Here is a 20,294-nt window from a genome sequence, read left to right as displayed (position 1 = left end):
TATGATGGATGGAGGCACTTTTATGATTGACGGATGCACTTTTATGGTGGACAGATGCACTTTAATGATGGATAGATGCACTTTTATGATGGACAGATGCACTTTAATGATGGACAGATACACTTTTATGATGGATAGATGCTCTTTTACGATGGATAGATGCTCTTTTATGATGGATGGAGGCACTTTTATGATGGACGGATGCACTTTTATGATGGATAGATGCATTTTTATGATGGATGGATGCACTTTTATGATGGATAGATGCTCTTTTATGATGGACAGATGCACTTTTATGATGGATGGATGCACTTTTATGATGGACAGATGCACTTTTATGATGAACAGATGCACTTTTATGATGGACAGATGCACTTTTATGATGGATAGATGCTGTTTTATAATGGATGGAGGCACTTTTATGATGGATAGATGCACTTTTATGATGGACAGATGCACTTTTATGATGGACAGATGCACTTTTATGATGGACAGATACACTTTTATGATGGATGGAGGCACTTTTATGATGGATAGATGCACTTTTATGATGGATAGATGCACTTTTATGATGGATAGATGCTCTTTTATGATGGATAGATGCTCTTTTATGATGGATAGATGCTCTTTTATGATGGACAGATGCACTTTTATGATGGACAGATGCACTTTTATGATGGATGGAGGCACTTTTATGATGGATAGATGCTCTTTTATGATGGATGGAGGCACTTTTATGATGGACGGATGCACTTTTATGATGGATAGATGCTCTTTTATGATGGACAGATGCACTTTTATGATGGACAGATACACTTTTATGATGGATAGATGCTCTTTTATGATGGACGGATGCTCTTTTATGATGGACAGATGCACTTTTATGATGGACAGATACACTTTTATGATGGATAGATGCTCTTTTATGATGGATAGATGCTCTTTTATGAAGGACAGATGCACTTTTATGATGAATAGATGCTGTTTTATGATGGATAGATGCTCTTTTATGATGGATAGATGCTCTTTTATGATGGATAGATGCTCTTTTATGATGGACAGATGCACTTTTATGATGGACAGATGCACTTTTATGATGGATGGAGGCACTTTTATGATGGATAGATGCTCTTTTATGATGGATGGAGGCACTTTTATGATGGACGGATGCACTTTTATGATGGATAGATGCTCTTTTATGATGGACAGATGCACTTTTATGATGGACAGATACACTTTTATGATGGATAGATGCTCTTTTATGATGGATGGAGGCACTTTTATGATGGACAGATGCACTTTTATGATGGACAGATGCACTTTTATGATGGATGGAGGCACTTTTATGATGGATAGATGCTCTTTTATGATGGATGGAGGCACTTTTATGATGGACGGATGCACTTTTATGATGGATAGATGCTCTTTTATGATGGATGGAGGCACTTTTATGATGGACGGATGCTCTTTTATGATGGATAGATGCACTTTTATGATGGATAGATGCTCTTTTATGATGGACAGATGCACTTATATGATGGACAGATACACTTTTATGATGGATAGATGCTCTTTTATGATGGACGGATGCTCTTTTATGATGAACAGATGCACTTTTATGATGAACAGATGCACTTTTATGATGAACAGATGCACTTTTATGATGAACAGATGCACTTTTATGATGAACAGATGCACTTTTATGATGAACAGATGCACTTTTATGATGAACAGATGCACTTTTATGATGGACAGATGCACTTTTTTGATGGATAGATGCTGTTTTATGATGGATGTATGCACTTTTATTATGGATGGATGCACTTTTATGATGGACAGATGCACTTTTATTAGGGATGCACGATATATCGGCAACATATCGTTATCGGCCGATAAATGATTATTTTTGATGTTATCGTTATCGGTCCAATAAGAAAATTTGACCGATATAGTCAAGCCGATAGATAATGTATTATTTCCTTCAGCTGAGACGGACGCGCTGTCCACCATGATGGGTTTGAATTGCTCTAAATATGTTTGGAATCACTTCGAAAAGGAAAATACAGTTATGTGCAACATGTGCAGCGCAAGTCTTCTATAATCTACATAAAATGATAATGAGAATAGAATAGGCTGTAAAAGAGCGTTGTGTTTCAGCGCGTTTGTTGAGGGAAGAGCGCGCCCACGGAGTTACACCTTCATGACGAGCAGTCAAGTTCGCTTGTGCATTCGCGTCATTTTAAGCATATGTAAGTCGTAATATTACGTTTTTGTAGTATAAACATCTGATTAAAGTCATATAGGATGTGTTTGGTTAAGTCAATAACCCGCAGCGCTTCACTGTACCGGTGATCATCTTAAGTTTCAGCACGCTCTTAAACAGGGGAAGAGCATCCACAGGAGTTAAAACCCTTCACCTATGCGTGATTTTGTGCTAATATAAGTTGTAATATTATATTTATTTTGTATAAATATCTGATTGTTCTCATATATGATGCGTTTAGTTGTTAATTAAACTTCTAAGCGCTTCAGTTTATGGTTGTTCGTTCATTCTCTCCAGCTTCAGCGCGCTCTCAAACAGCAACATTATTCCTAACAGACTAGACTAATATTACAGATGTTTACTATTACTGTAATATTAAACTTTTTTTTTTTTTCAAAAACACAGAAGCATTATTTTTTATAATTAGCACTTTTATTGTTCTCGTATCATTTCCATCAACAATATGGTTTGATTAAAACCATTTCTTTATCGTCTGTGCGGAGGTTATTTCATGCACTTGCATTCTGATTCTTTATTATGCAGCCTAAGTAATGCTGTTCAATTACTTGTTTGCATTATTTAGGTATATTATTTTTATTTTTTAGACAATATAATTTTTGGTAACATTTTACAAATAAGGTCTCATTTTATTAATGCATTAACTATCATGAACAAACAGAGAGCAATAACCTTTGTTTCTTTTAGTAATAAAATGTTTGTGTTTTGTAACAGTCCATTCACAGTTCATACCTAATGTTAAAAGACACAACTTTGGGTCTGAATATGTTGAGATTAACATGAACTAAAATTAATAAATCCTGTTGAAGTATTGTTCATTCATTGTTGGTTAACTAATACTAACAAAAATTAAACCTTATTGTAAAGTGTAAAAAAAAAAAATTTGGCCATAGGAGTGTAAAATTAATTTGAAAAGTTAAGGAATCTCACACTGGTTCAAATAGGCTACTGTAGTGTATAGGTTTGATTTATGTTGAAGTGTTTGGGACATGGCTTTTAATGGTGAGCCTTTTGTTTTTGTAATCAGGCTCTCAGAGTTTATTAGGGGTTCAAGCATGAAATGCTGAAACCCTATTGTAATTGTAAGGATTCGTAAAACGCATCGTGCAGGCCAAACCGTAAGGCCTAGAGACATGAAACCTGGCCAGATGGTAGGCCTCAGTTTGGGGACAACCTATCAGAGTATGACCCCGAATGGCCCATAGGTGGCGCTACAGCAACCAAAAGTTCAAAATTGCTCATAAGTCTTAGACCGTTTGTCCCAGGATCAAGTGTTTTATATCGTTGGAATCCTTGGCTCAAGGCAGACAAAATGGCTATCTCCGATTTGGATGTAGGCAGGGAACATTTTCTGCTATGTCGAATTTTGTCCAAAACCTACTTATGCGAACTAGTCCCTGGTTTTTTGCCCGATCGGAACCAAACCAGTCTAGGACAATTCTCTGGACTCTCTAGATCAATAATTATTGAAAAAAAGTTCAACTTTTGCATTTAGGTGGCTATAACAGGGTCATTTAGAAAAGGGGCGTGGCAAAATACACTAAAAAGCCTATAAATCCCAAATGAAAACGCAGAACTTCACCAAAATTGATGAGCATATGTGTCCGAACATGGTGAGGAAGCATGCAGAGTTTCATGGAGATCGGACCGTAGGTGGCGCTATAACTGGCAAAAAGCCTTCATTCTTATTAGGGGTTCAAGCATGAAATGCTGAAACCCTATTGTAATTGTAAGGATTCGTAAAACGCATCGTGCAGGCCAAACCGTAAGGCCTAGAGACATGAAACCTGGCCAGATGGTAGGCCTCAGTTTGGGGACAACCTATCAGAGTATGACCCCGAATGGCCCATAGGTGGCGCTACAGCAACCAAAAGTTCAAAATTGCTCATAAGTCTTAGACTGTTTGTCTCAGGATCAAGTGTTTTATATCGTTGGAATCCTTGGCTCAAGGCAGACAAAATGGCTATCTCCGATTTGGATGTAGGCAGGGAACATTTTCTGCTATGTCGAATTTTGTCCAAAACCTACTTATGCGAACTAGTCCCTGGTTTTTTGCCCGATCGGAACCAAACCAGTCTAGGACAATTCTCTGGACTCTCTAGATCAATAATTATTGAAAAAAAGTTCAACTTTTGCATTTAGGTGGCTATAACAGGGTCATTTAGAAAAGGGGCGTGGCAAAATACACTAAAAAGCCTATAAATCCCAAATGAAAACGCAGAACTTCACCAAAATTGATGAGCATATGTGTCCGAACATGGTGAGGAAGCATGCAGAGTTTCATGGAGATCGGACCGTAGGTGGCGCTATAACTGGCAAAAAGCCTTCATTCTTATTAGGGGTTCAAGCATGAAATGCTGAAACCCTATTGTAATTGTAAGGATTCGTAAAACGCATCGTGCAGGCCAAACCGTAAGGCCTAGAGACATGAAACCTGGCCAGATGGTAGGCCTCAGTTTGGGGACAACCTATCAGAGTATGACCCCGAATGGCCCATAGGTGGCGCTACAGCAACCAAAAGTTCAAAATTGCTCATAAGTCTTAGACTGTTTGTCCCAGGATCAAGTGTCTTATATCCTAGGAATCCTTGGCTCAGGGCGGACAAAATGGCTATCTCCGATTTGCTCGTCCTTCAGGCGCCAATTTCGAGTAAATTGCATTTATTTGAAAAACCTATTTTTGCTGTCTTCTCCTAGATTTTTGGCCCGATTGGAACCAAACCACAGCAAGACTATTCTCTGGGGTCTGTCAATCAATAATCATCCAAAAAATTTAAAATTTCAATTAACGGTCGATAAGGGGAACCAAAATCTTTGATGGCACTAGGGCCATTTTTACTAAAATGGTTATAAATTGTGAACGGAAAGAGATTTTTTTGCTACACTTGGGATACATGTTCATGAGCTCATTTTGTGGTCACGTGAAAAAAATCGCAACAATTGGCCACTAGGTGGCACTTTAAAACGGTTATAACTTGTGAACGGAAAGAGATATTTTCGCAAAACTTGGGACACATGTTCATGAGCTCATTTTGTGGTCACGTGAAAAAAATCATGACAATTGGCCACTTGGTGGCGCTATAAAATGGTTATAAATTGTGAACGGAAAGAGATATTTTCGCTAAACTTGGGACACATGTTTATAAACTCAATCTGAGTGACATGAAAAATATTGTGACAAATAGCCACTTGGTGACGCTATAACTGCAAAAAATCATGAAAATAGATACAAGCGCACCCAACTGTTAGTCTACTGAAAATTGGCATGCAGTGTCTTTGTCCAGGGTGCCATGATAGTCTATGAGAACATCGGTGTATCTAAAAAAACTGAGAATACGTCAATGGCACAATGCCTTGAAGGAGCCTTAGAAGTTTCAAGCCCGTGTTTTTTTCACAGGAGTGTTCTCCTAAGAATCCTTGCCGAGTCCAACAATACCAAACATGCCAGGTTTCGCTTTATGGTTTTTGTAAGTGTCATTTAGAGCTTTAAAAAATGTTGGTTATCTTCAAAGCCGTTAGTCTGTTCGAGACAACAACAAAAAAACTAAGTAAATTTGAAAACATAGGTAAATAGCTAAACAATAACGCCAAAATGTTAAAATTATGATAGGAACTGACAAAAAAATTTATTAAATCCAATCAATTTCACCCATGGATCATTTTGATGCTCTCACATGTTTGAAACGAACAATGATGGGACTGGCGAATCCCCGTCCATACTGTCAATGACCGTTCGCAAAGACCCGCCCACTTTAGTTACTGTTGCTATGTCTGACAAGCGACGCCACTCTCACACCACACCAAGTTCTCACGCAGTGAAAAATAAATAGCGGATCAGAGAAAAGGCTGCGCGCTGACAGACAAGTACTTTTGATATGAAACAAAGTCTCACCTATCAAATGTAGTCATTTTTTAGAGACATTTAAACAATAAATACCATTTTGTGACTCTTTAATGTGTCTGATAGATCGCTGTAGACTCGAGACTCAGTTAAAGCTGCTTGTGAACCGATCATCTCTTCCTTCTAGTTAATTTATATCATTAAAATAAACATGAATGAACATAAAACAAATGTTGTTTTAAAGTGCTAAGACGTCAGTACACTTTGTTTTTCAAATTTAAATCCTCCTATGTTAATCTACTAACTTTCCTGACTGCTTTGTTGGACAAAATGGCGGATTATGATTAGTCAGATCGCCTGTCAATCAAACTCCCTGCGAAGTGTCAATTGAGAATAGGCTTGTTTGAGATGAGCAAAATCTGTGCAGAACCGATCACCGGTGATCAGCGCGAGATGCATGCTGGTTACAAATGTGTCAGAGTGCGGTCTGCCTTGCTCTGATGTCATGCTGATGTATGTCAAAAATATCTTGCGAGCGCAAGGCGCACGTGTCAGATTCTGCAGTCGCGCGCAGTTGCTCTCCACCGACTGCGCTGATCAAAAGCATGATGGGAAACGACTTGCTGACGACAGCTTAATGCTCATTGGTTTAAACAACTGTGATGTATTGTTCTCTTTTAAAATGTTTGATTTTAAAACTCTAATATCATGTTTTATGTGTAAATGTTGTTTGTGAATATTCCCAAACTATCTGACAGTGCGATCTCTTTGGGTAATGCAATTTATTTTTTATAAAAAAATAAAAAAAATAAAAAAAACATGTATGTATTAAAGAAAGAAATATTGATAAACATGTATTTGGAATGGAATTAAATAACAAGTACTTTGGGTGTCTTGTTCATTTTATTTATTTTCATATAAAAGCAACATAACTTGAATTACATCCAGTTTATTAGCAAAACTGTGCACGAGCATGAATCGCGTGAATCCCGCGATATCCATCTTTGATTTCGCAGGTGTCAGATCCACTGTGAGTAGAGAGAACTGTCCGGCTTGCCTGTGCTTTTTTCACTCCTCCCCTCACTGCAGCCGCCTACTCTCGCATACATTTCAGGCGAGGCAAGGCGCATCTCAAACAAGCCTATTGCCTGTGCGCACAATCCTGATCTAATCAACACATAGGAAAGCCCGGAAAATCCCACTATAATGTAAGAGAGCATCTTTTTTTATGTATTTGGACCTAGGCCTAACAATGTTTTATAGTGCGCTGTCCCCATTGTTTTTTTGTTGTTTTTTTTGTTTTGTTTTTGGTGAGCGTAGGCTACTCCTGATTTTGTTAGTCATCTAATGTCTTATATGCTGTGTATGATCATATCCTGCCCTATTCATGGTAGCCTACTCGCGGACATTGCGTCATCAATTGCGTCATCAAGGGGCCTGCCTTGATAATCCTACTTAAGGGTCCGGTGTTGGCTCGTTCGTTACGCCACTGAATATAATTGTCTAAACTCCTTATTAAAATTACATATTTACAACAAATCTGACACATATATACAGTATGGGCACACTTTGAGTACTACTAATAAAAGTGGTGGAGATCAGGCAAGACTATAAGAAGACTCAGGCAAAAGGTGCTATAACTGTAAAAACGCTTTAAAACCATATATTTCCTATGGTAAACTGCCTGTATAGGCTGTAAATCGACTTTTTCATCTATGATGGCAGTTGTTAAATGCTTGCTAAATAAAACTTAATGTCTTTTGATGCTTGTGTGTTTAAAGGCCTTAAAGGCCTTAACTGCTTGAACCCCGATGAATGCTGCTTGCAGCTTTAATTAAAATTTGTATTTAGATTTATCGGCCAATATATCGGTTATCGGCTTTCAAATATTAAGAATTATCGGTTATCGGTATCGGCCAAAATGTTCATATCGGTGCATCCCTAACTTTTATGATGGATAGATGCTCTTTTATGATGGACAGATGCACTTTTATGATGGATAGATGCACTTTTATGATGGATAAATGCTCTTTTATGATGGATAGATGCTCTTTTATGATGGATAGATGCACTTTTATGATGGATAAATGCTCTTTTATGATGAATAGATGCTCTTTTATGATGGATAGATGCACTTTTATGATGGATAAATGCTCTTTTATGATGGACAGATGCTCTTTTATGATGGATAGATGCACTTTTATGATGGATTGATGCACTTTTATGATGGATAGATGCTGTTTTATGATGGATGGATGCACTTTTATGATGGATAGATGCACTTTTATGATGGATAGATGCACTTTTATGATGGACAGATGCACTTTTATGATGGATAGATGCACTTTTATGATTGACAGATGCACTTTTATGATGGATAGATGCACTTTTATGATGGACAGATGCACTTTTATGATGGATAGATGCACTTTTATGATGGACAGATGCACTTTTATGATGGATAGATGCACTTTTATGATGGATAGATGCACTATTATGATGGATAGATGCACTTTTATGATGGATAGATGCACTTTTATGATGGATAGATGCACTATTATGATGGATAGATGCACTTTTATGATTGATGGATGCACTTTTATGATTGATGGATGCACTTTTATGATGGATAGATGCTCTTTTATGATGGATGGATGCACTTTTATGATGGATAGATGCACTTTTATGACGGATAGATGCACTTTTATGATGGACAGATGCACTTTTATGATGGACAGATGCACTTTTATGATGGATAGATGCACTTTTATGACGGATAGATGCACTTTTATGATGGATAGATGCACTTTTATGATGGACAGATGCACTTTTATGATGGACGCTTTTATGGACTTCAAAACAGAAACAGCCATTCTGGATATTTATTAATAGGATATTTATTAATAGGATATTTATTAATAACTCTGCTTGTGAATGTCATACACACCTAGGATGACTTAAGGGGCAGTAAATCATGGGGTTGTTTAAATATTTGGGTGAACTATCCCTTTAAAGGCATAGATATTGTTGTTGGTGTAAACCGGCCTTAAAGGGATAGTTCAAGTTCTAAACCTGAATGACTTTATTTCTTCTGCTGGACACACAAAAGATATTCTGATGAATATAATCAAACAGTTGACGTCCATAGTATGGAAATGCACCATTTACTGACCTTTATGTTGACACAAACCCGTTTTTATGAGCGATTTCTGCAGATCTGTTCAACAATACAGCAATTCATTGTGACCGCACGCGTGTCTCTCTCCGAAAGCACCATCACAGTCGTCCATAATGTGACTCAGTTTATGGGAAGAATGACGGCATACGGGCTGGAAATGAAGATAATAACTGTGTGTTTGAGACAGATTTCAGCGTGTGCTGACTTGACATCTTCAGGATTCCTGCTTGGGCAACAGGAAGACACACACACACACACACACACACACACACACACACACACACACACACACACACACACACACACACACACACACACACACACACACACACATATACACACACACACACACATATATATATAATCTCATGTCAGTGCACTTTGCTCTGGGAAGTGAAACATGATTTCTCGTCTCTAAGGGTGTGTGTGTGTGTGTGTGTGTGTGTGAGTTATTGCTCTTTTCTCAGTTTTCAGTGTGTAGTGATGAAGTTTACACACACTCTCTCTGTTTCTCAGAGACTTTCTGCCCCGAGGGTCCGGCATCGTGACGCGCAGGCCTCTGATTCTCCAGCTGGTCTACAGTAAAGCGGGTAAAACACACATCACACCTTCTTACACACATCACATCCTCGAAATTATATCACAATAATACATTATGATGGCGCTAAAAATCATCTTTGAATTACAGTTTGCTCACAAAGAAAACCTTTATTTTGACTGGGTTTCTGCGGGTCTTAAAGGTGCAGTGTGTAAGTTTTAGCAGCATCTGGTGGTGTTGCTCGCCCCTCCCTTTCAGAGCACATAGAGAAGCTATGGTGGCCCACACAGGACAAACATGTCGAAAGAGGGAGCAGAGAGTGACTAGTGCTCTGTAGAGAAGTTTGTCCCTTTAGGGCTACCGTAGAAACATGGCTGCACAAAATGCCGTCCTCACTGTAAGGGACCCGCGGTGTGTGTAGATAGAAACGGCTCATTCTAAAGTAATAAAAACATAACGGCTCATTATGTGAGGTCTGAAAACAGAGTTATGTGTATTATATTGCATTTCTGTCAATAGATCCTCATAAATATTACACACTGCACCTTTAAAACAATGTAAACTGAATGTGATGTGTGATTATTATCACAAAAACAGTCTAATTTATCTTATTAGTAGGAAGTATTTGAGATTTTTAAAAGAGAAAATGTGTTAATGTTAAATTATATTGCATTTCTGTCAATAGATCCTCATAAATACTACATTGAACCTTTAAAACAATGTTAACTGAATGTGATGTGTGATTATTATTACATAAACAGTCTAATTTATCTTATTAGTATGAAGTATTTCAACATTTTTAACACATTTTCTGTTTTAAAAATCTCCATTATATTGCATTTCTGTCAATAGATCCTCATAAATATTACACACTGCACCTTTAATTAGACCCTCCACAGTTTAAGGCCTTATAAAATGTCTTACATTTCATCAGAAAGTCTAAAATTCAATATCATGGCTTTAAATATGATTTCTGCGTTGCGGGAATGGAAGAATCCGGTCATAAAAACTGTAATTTACTGTATAATGCAGATCAAATGTATGAATAAATGAACAGTCGGTCCATCTCTTAAAGGGCCAGTTCACCCATTAATGAGAATCCTGTGGTCATTTCCTCACCCTAACGTTAGACTTTCCTTCATCATATAAAGCCATGGAGTCTCTCCAGAACATCTGGAATCATCCGCTCAATGATCCGTATGGATCAGTTTCTCTTTATGAACTTTCTGAAGTTGCTTAGCCTGTCAATGGAGGACAGAAATCTCTCATTTCATTACAAATCCCTTCATTTGTGTTCAGAAGATGAGTTTGGCATATTTAATCAGAGCATTAAGAAGTCGATTTATTCCAAAAACACGACTAAATAACTCAAACGCACACTAAAATGAACAGGGAATATGATATTAATAATGTGATTATGGTGTATTAATGTGTGTTTCTGTAGAGTATGCCGAGTTCCTGCACTGCAAGGGCCGCAAGTTCGTGGACTTTGACGAGGTTCGGCTGGAGATCGAGGCGGAGACGGAGCGGATCACAGGGTCCAATAAGGGGATCTCTCCAGTGCCCATTAACCTGAGGGTGTACTCGCCCTTTGGTGAGCTCCTCTGGGGCTGTAGCTCCTCCATCTTCAGTTATTGATCTCACCCCCTCTCCTCCATCAGGGGCCCACTTTCACAACCTTTTTTGACCTACTGGTGGAAAAGGGTACTGCATGTCTAAAAATAACTTTATTTTTGTAATAGCTTTTTTTGTCAGGGAGATAGAGACATCAAACCAGTGTCATTCAATAGAAGGGGACATCAGTTATTGATCTGACCCCTCTCCTCCATCTTCAGTTCTGGATCTGACTCCCTCTCCTCGCCCAATGGTGAGCTCCTCTGGGGCTGTAGCTCCTCCATCTTCAGTTATTGATCTGACCCCCTCTCCTCCATCTTCAGTTATTGATCTGACCCCCTCTCCTCCATCTTCAGTTATTGATCTGACTCCCTCTCCTCCATCTTCAGTTATTGATCTGACCCCCTCTCCTCCATCTTCAGTTATTGATCTGACCCCCTCTCCTCCATCTTCAGTTATTGATCTGACCCCCTCTCCTCCATCTTCAGTTATTGATCTGACCCCCTCTCCTCCATCTTCAGTTATTGATCTCACCCCCTCTCCTCCATCTTCAGTTATTGATCTCACCCCCTCTCCTCCATCTTCAGTTATTGATCTGACCCCCTCTCCTCCATCTTCAGTTCTTGATCTGACCCCCTCTCCTCCATCTTCAGTTATTGATCTGACCCCCTCTCCTCCATCTTGAGTTATTGATCTGACCCCCTCTCCTCCATCTTCAGTTATTGATATGACCCCCTCTCCTCCATCTTCAGTTATTGATATGACCCCCTCTCCTCCATCTTCAGTTATTGATCTGACCCCCTCTCCTCCATCTTCAGTTATTGATCTGACCCCCTCTCCTCCATCTTCAGTTATTGATCTGACCCCCTCTCCTCCATCTTCAGTTATTGATCTGACCCCCTCTCCTCCATCTTCAGTTATTTATCTGACCCCCTCTCCTCCATCTTCAGTTATTGATCTGACCCCTTCTCCTCCATCTTCAGTTATTGATCTGACCCCTTCTCCTCCATCTTCAGTTATTTATCTGACCCCCTCTCCTCCATCTTCAGTTATTGATCTGACCCCTTCTCCTCCATCTTCAGTTATTGATCTGACCCCTTCTCCTCCATCTTCAGTTATTGATCTGACCCCTTCTCCTCCATCTTCAGTTATTGATCTGACCCCCTCTCCTCCATCTTCAGTTATTGATCTGACCCCTCTCCTCCATCTTGAGTTCTGGATCTGACCCCCTCTCCTCCATCTTCAGTTATTGATCTGACCCCCTCTCCTCCATCTTGAGTTATTGATCTGACCCCCTCTCCTCCATCTTCAGTTATTGATCTGACTCCCTCTCCTCCATCTTCAGTTATTGATCTGACCCCCTCTCCTCCATCTTGAGTTATTGATCTGACCCCCTCTCCTCCTCTCTCTCAGTCTTAAACCTGACGCTGATCGATCTCCCCGGCATGACGAAGGTGGCGGTGGGAGACCAGCCGACGGACATCGAGTTCCAGATCAGGTACGAGCCGCGTCTTTGATGGCCTACAGGACCTGATGGAAACACTGACGGCTGTGTGTGTGTGTGTGTTTGTGATCAGAGACATGCTGCTGCAGTTCATCTCCAGGGAGAACTGCCTGATCCTGGCAGTCACGCCCGCCAACACCGACCTGGCCAACTCTGACGCGCTGAAGATCAGCAAAGAGGTGGATCCTCAGGGTGAGGCTCCATCAGACTCATCTGCTCTTTATTCACGTCTTCAGGGGTCCCACTCGCCCTGGGACAAACACATCGACAATTAGGGTTCCCTTTCGAGAGGTCTCTCGTATTGCGTATGGGAAAAACTAATTTTCTCGAGAATATGAAGCAAAAACTTTATTCTATAAAGTGTCTATGTAAAACGCAGTGCCGCTGCACAGCCGATAGACCAGCGTGAGCTACGCGCTGATTGGCTGTGCAGTGGGAACTGCATGAACCTATGGCGAGGCGGCAGAGAGAGCGAACCAATAGGGGTCGCTAGAATTCCCGCCGAACAAGGTCTCTAGAATTAGCATATCTAAGGCTATACAAGACCGTGTTTTGCCATAGGAAATCAGATTTAATCTCCTTCAGCGATACCTTCGTTGACCTCCGGAATAGAAGCCCCGCCGTCGCACAGCACTCAGCGGAACTTCTCTGCAGCCCTGAGGACGTCGGATTCCCGCTTGGTCTCCGCCTTCAGCCGCCTGCCGTTCCAGCTGCGCCATCCGGCGATATATCCTTTATTCTGTCTGTGTTATTTGTGTGTGTGTGTTGCCGCTGCAACCCACCTCAAAAAGAGCGCGAGCGTTGTTGCAAATGCCTCGCTTTTCCTGCGTGCTGAGCACCTCTCCTCGGCGGGGACCGCCACATCATCTGTGTGGCATGCCTCGGACGCGACCACGCTGAGACTACACTCAACGAGGGCGGCTGCCCCGAGTGCGACGAGATGGCTCTGCAGACCCTTCGGGCTCGCCTCGCCAGCTTCAGTGTCTCCAACCGCGCTCCTCTGACCGCGCTAAAAGAAACGTCGCGACCAGAGGCCACCTGAGCGTCCGAGCGACTGCACGCCGAGTACCTCTCCACGTGCCTCGCTCTCGCCGGTGAAGCGTTACTTTCTCGTTCCAAAAAAAAAAAAAGGATGGCGGCCTCCGGCCCATCCTAGACCTCAGACATCTGAACAAAGCGCTTATGACGTGCTCGTTCAAGATGCTGACAGTAAAACAAATCCTCGCGCACATTCGCCCCAGTGAAACAAATCCTCGCGCACATTCGCCCGAGGGATTGGTTTTTCACGGTCGACCTGAAAGATGCATACTTTCACGTTCAGATAGCGCCCCGTCACAGGCCATTCTTGAGATTCGCCTTCGAGGGTCAGGCTTATCAATACACAGTCCTACCATTCGGTTTATCCCTGGCACCCCGCACTTTTGCGAAGTGCATGAACGCAGCCATAGCCCCGCTGAGGCTGAAAGGCATGCTGATACTCAACTACCTCGACGATTGGCTCGTCATAGCCCAATCAGAGGCACAGTTGATGATACACAAGTCCTGGCTCAACCATCTAGAATGTTTGGGCCTCAGGATCAATATCGCCAAGAGTTCAATGTCTCCCAGCCAGAATATATATTTTCTGGGTACAGTCATAGACTCAATACAGATGAGGGCGCGGCTTACGTCGCAGCGCGCCCTCTCTATTCAGAACATGGCGAAGTCATTCAAAGCTGGCGCTTGCGTTCCTCTCAAACGTTTTCAGAGGATGCTAGGTCTTATGGCCTCTGCATCAGCAGTACTCAAACTAGGTCTATTACACATGCGCCCCCTCCAACGCTGGCTAAACTCCCGCGTTCCGGCTCACGCATGGCGATCAGGCCAGTTTCGCATCAAAGTGAACCACAGCTGTGTCAAAGCTCTGGCTCCTTGGAAGGCGACCACCTGGTATCAAACAGGTGTTATGATGGGTACAGTTACGAAACGGAAATTGGTCTCGACAGACGCGTCCAACCTAGGTTGGGGCGCCCCACACGAGGGCAAGCCAGTCTCTGGCCAGTGGGCAGATACAGAGAAAAGGCTACACATAAACTGTCTAGAGATGAAAGCGGTCATCCTATCGCTGAAAGCTTTCCTTCCGTAGATAAAGGGTCACCATGTCTTGGTCCGAACGGACAACATGTCAGTGGTATCCTTTATAAATCGCCAGGGCGGGCTGAAATCACGCTCCCTACATTCCATGGCGAATCACCTCCTTTTATGGGCAGAGCACTTCCTGAGCTCCCTGAGGGCGGCTCACGTGCCAGGTATCCTGAATCAGGGTCCGGATATGTTATCCAGAGGCGGTATTCCCCCCGGGGAGTGGTCTCTTTACCCGCAAACGATTCAGTTGATATGGAGCACCTTCGGCGAAGCGAAAGTAGACCTTTTCGCCTCAGAAGACAATGCTCACTGCCCAATATTTTCTCCAAACGCAGAGATGCGCTGGCCCATGTCTGGCCCAGTCTCCCTCTGTATGCTTTTCCTCCATTCGCGATGTTGCCATAGGCCATCAAAAAGATCAGGGAAACCAATTCCACAGTGCTCTTAATAGCCCCGTTGTGGAAGAATCAAATATGGGTCTCTGAACTGACTCTCATGTCAGACACAGCCCCATGGCCGATTCCGCTGAGGGAAGACCTCCTTCAGGCGAAGGGGAAAATTTGGCATCCCCACCCCGAACTGTGGGCTCTCCACGTTTGGCCCATCAACCAATACCCACGAACCTTTCTGAAAGAGTTCTAAATACTATTTCTGAAGCTAGAGCACCCACAACCAGGCGGCTCTATGCACTGAAATGGTCGGTATTCTCTAACTGGTGTACAGCACGAAGGTGGCAGAAGTGCTAGCCTTCCTTCAAGAGCTAATGGACGCGGGTCGTTCCCCCTCCACGCTCAAAGTGTACGTTGCCGCCATAGCAGCTTATCACGCTCAGGTCACGGGACAATCACTGGGGAAAAGCGAACTTATTGTACGCTTTCTTAAAGGGGCCAGAAGGCTGAACCCGCCTCGCCACCCCTCAGTCCCTATATGGGACCTTGCCACAGTGTTGGAAGCTATGAAGGGCTCTACCTTTGAACCGCTTCAGTCTGTGAGCATAAAGCACCTCTCACTGAAAACCGCTTTTCTGCTGGCACTTGCCTCAGTCAAGCGAGTGGGCGATTTACATGCACTCTCCGCGAGTGCTTCCTGTCTCGAGTTTGGGCCTAACGACTCCAGGGTCGTCCTCAAACCTAGACATGGTTATGTTCCTAAAGTGCTTTCTACTCCCTTTAGGGCACAGGTCATTTCTCTTTTGGCCCTGCCCGCGTCACAAGACGAAAAGGACGCGAATTTGCTCTGCCCAGTTAGAGCGCTGAGACTGTATCTAGAGCGTCTCCGCCCCTTTCAGGCAATCGGAACAGCTCTTTGTGTGCTTCGGTGGCCGCACTAAAGGCTGTGCTGTCACGAAGCAGAGACTGTCACACTGGATAGTGGACGCCATCTCTATGGCTTATAAGTCTAAAGATCTAACTTGCCCTATAGGCATTAAAGCCCATTCTACCAGAGGCATGGCCTCGTCATGGGCATGGACACGTGGCATACCGCTAGAAGATATCTGTGCGGCGGCAGGCTGGGCCTCTCCGTCCACTTTTATCAGATTTTATAATCTGGAAGTCCCCGCTTTACAAGCTGGGATTATCTCCGTTTAATAGGTATTGCCTATCGTTATTAACTAGACCCGATGCGTCTGGTCTCCCTGTTATTCATACATGATAAGTTCTCACAAGCATGTTGGAACTTTCATAGCATGTATTACACTATATATCTATAAGGCCGGCTATATCCGGTCATAATTCTATATCATATGGCCCGATTCTATCCGGCCTATATACTCTTTATGTCCTCTCAAGAGACCCACTTTGTAGGTCTCCTGTGACTCACTGTTACCCATCTTACGTGCCTCAGGCCATTGGGTCAGTTAGCACGCACAGCGTTTTAAATTGGGTTCCCATACGCAATACGAGAGACCTCTCGAAAGGGAACGTACTCGGTTACTCACGTAACCTCGGTTCCCTGAGAGAGGGAACGAGTATTGCGTAAAATACTCGTTCCCTCTCTCAGGGAACCGAGGTTACTTGAGTAACCGAGTACGTTTTCTTTAATAAGAGTTTATCGCCGGCCCAAAACATTTAACCGCAGAAAGTGTGTCGCTCGGGAACGCTGGGTTTGGCTAATGATGTTTATTCTTGTGTTGCCACTTGCAGCAGTTTGATAATGTACTGTTATTAGTTATTAACTAACACCCTAGCAACCGCCTAGCAACACCCTAGCAACCACCCAGAACTCCCTAGCAACCAACTAAACCATTTAGTGACACCCTAGCAAGCACCCTAACAACACCATAGCAAACACAGAATACCTTAGCAACCGCCTAGATATTCCCTAGCCAACACCCTAGCAACCGCTTAGCAAACATTAATAAGGTTAACATAGCAACACCCTAGCAACCACCCAGAACTCCCTAGCAAACAACTAAACCATTTAGGAACACCCTAGCAAACACCCTAACAACACCATAGCAAACACAGAAAACCTTAGCAACCCCCTAGATATTCCCTAGCCAACACCCTAGCAACTGCTCAGCAAACATTAATAAGGTTAACATAGCAACACCCTAGCAACCACCCAGAACTCCCTAGCAAACAACTAAACCATTTAGTAACACCCTAACAACACCATAGAAAACACAGAATACCTTAGCAACCGCCTAGATTTTCCCTAGCCAACACCCTAGCAACCACTTAGCAAACATTAATAAGGTTAACATAGCAACACCCTAGCAACCACCCAGAACTCTCTAGCCAACAACTAAACCATTTAGTAACACCCTAACAACACCATAGCAAACACAGAATACCTTAGCAACCACATAGATATTCCCTAGCAAACACCCTAGCAACCGTTCAGCAAACATTAATAAGGTTAAGGTAGCAACACCCTAGCAACCACCGAGAAACTACTTAGCAAACAACTAAACCATTTAGTAACACCCTAGCAAACAACCTAACAACACCATAGCAAACACAGAATACCTTAGCAATCGCCTAGATATTCCCTTGCCAACACCCTAGCAACCGCTTAGCAAACATTAATAAGGTTAACATGGCAACACCCTAGCAACCACACAAAACTCCCTAGCAAACAACTAAACCATTTAGTAACACCCTAACAACACCATAGCAAACACAGAATACCTTAGCAACCGCCTAGATATTCCCTAGCCAACACCCTAGCAACCGCTTAGCAAACATTAATAAGGTTAACATGCAACACCCTAGCAACCACCCAGAACTTCCTAGCAACCAACTAAACCATTTAGTAACACCCTAGCAAACCCCCTAACAACACCATAGCAAACACAGAATACCTTAGCAACCGCCTTGATATTCCCTAGCCAACATCCTAGCAACCGCTCAGAAAACATTAATAAGGTTAACATAGCAACACCCTAGCAACCACCCAGGATACCATAGCAACACCCTAGCAACCACCCAGAACTCCCTAGCAAACAACTAAACCATTTAGTAGCACCCTAGCAAACACCCTAACAACACCATAGCAAACACAGAATACCTTAGCAACCGCCTAGATATTCCCTAGTCAACACCCTAGCAACCGCTCAGCAAACATTAATAAGGTTAACATAGCAACACACTAGCAACCACCCAGAACTCCCTAGCAAACAACTAAACCATTTAGTAACACCCTAGCAAACACCCTAACAACACCATAGCAAACACAGAGTACCTTAGCAACCGCCTAGATATTCCCTAGCCAACACCCTAGCAACCGCTAAGCAAACATTAATAAGGTTAACATAGCAACACCCTAGCAACCACCCAAAATGCGGAGCAACACCCTAGCAACCACCAGAACATCTTAGCAAACATCCTAGCACATAATTTTGATTATAAACTTGCAGTTGGGAGTTATAAAGTCAGAATTGCGTGAAATAAACTCGCAAATCTGCCTTTATCACACATTTGAAAGTTCATACCTTGCAATTCTGACTATATATCACAATTGTGAGTTTATATCACGCAATCACTTTTTTTCCGCAATTGCGAGTTCACATAATTGTGATATAAACTCACAATTTGCCAGTTATAAAGTCCAATTCTGAGGGGAAAAGAAGACTTTTTTTTTTTTTTCAGAATTGCGAGTTTATATCTTACAATTCTGACTTTATAACTCGCAATTGTGAGAAAGTCAAAATAGCGAGATAAAAAGTCGCAATTACCTTTTTCATATTTTATCTTGTGGCGTAAACAAGCGTCCATAATGTCTGATTAAGAGCTCATTAAAAACTGTTTTATAGTTCAGTCATGGCAATAAACTGGAGGCAATATTTGGCGTGATCCTTGTCTTTTATTCCCGCTGTAGTGAAATTGAAAACTATCTCAGGAATAGAGTGGGAACCCTGTTTACACATTGCTCATGGAGTGGTGTGTTTCTGACATGTTTCAGTCAGACATTTCTCTTGTTTTAGACTGTTCCCACATTCAAATGTAATGTTTGTTCCAATAAGTACACGTTTAATAAACTGGAGGCTTTGAACGTTCAGAGAACATTCCGAAATAGCGCTTTCATCTTGACCTTTGCCCTTTGCCCTGCAGGCCTTCGCACCATCGGCGTGATGACCAAACTGGACCTGATGGATGAAGGAACGGACGCCAAAGACATCCTGGAGAACAAGCTGCTGCCGCTGCGCAGAGGTGAGGACAACACTAATCTCACACACACACACTTAAAGCTGCACTGTGTACGTTTTCCGTCCGCTATTCAAAACAAAGGCGTAGTTTGATGAGGTCACATTTGAGCGCAGAATCTCGGGACATGTGGTCTTCACCTCAGAATGGGGATAGGATGGATGTGATTATTAACGTTACTGTAGTGAAGCAGAGCAGGAGCGAGTGTTGTGGAGCTGAGGAACCGCTGGAGCCATTGTTAACTCTAGAACCTGAAATGAATATTTTTAGTCATCAACTGTGTTTTTGTCCTGTTGTTTTATGCTATTTTAAGCAGCTACACTAATCACTTTTTGGTGACTATAGGCTAAACCAGCCTGCAATGAAGACGGGAATTAGATATACATATTTGGGTGGTGTAATATTATAATAAAACGTCATTAATCTAATATTAAGATAACCCATGTTATTTAAATGACTAAAATATCCTAAATAGACAATGAAGAGCAATAATAATACACACCACTGCATAAGATGAATGACAACTTACGATAAGGATAACATGCGCACAGTTTGACCTAATTAAT

General features: G+C 42.1%; 1 protein-coding gene across 3 annotated transcripts in view; it reads left to right on the top strand.

Moving 5' to 3' along the window:
• LOC307123823 (dynamin-2-like) overlaps positions 1 to 20,294 on the top strand; it is a 95,490-nt gene that overhangs the window by 42,170 nt on the left and 33,026 nt on the right. For all 3 annotated transcript variants that reach the window (XR_013816213.1, XM_079812546.1, XM_079812545.1), the window contains exons 2-6: positions 9,816 to 9,889; positions 11,282 to 11,431; positions 12,865 to 12,949; positions 13,029 to 13,147; positions 19,636 to 19,734. Coding sequence is in view for 2 of the 3 variants with exons in the window: in XM_079812546.1 (XP_079668672.1) it covers positions 9,816 to 9,889; positions 11,282 to 11,431; positions 12,865 to 12,949; positions 13,029 to 13,147; positions 19,636 to 19,734 (527 nt within the window). In the remaining variant the exon portion in view is untranslated. The remainder of the gene's footprint in view (positions 1 to 9,815; positions 9,890 to 11,281; positions 11,432 to 12,864; positions 12,950 to 13,028; positions 13,148 to 19,635; positions 19,735 to 20,294) is intronic.

This window comes from Gobio gobio (genome assembly GCF_949357685.1).
Source record: "Gobio gobio genome assembly, chromosome: 3".
NCBI lineage: Eukaryota > Metazoa > Chordata > Actinopteri > Cypriniformes > Gobionidae > Gobio > Gobio gobio.
This window is presented reverse-complemented; position numbering and strand designations above follow the sequence as displayed.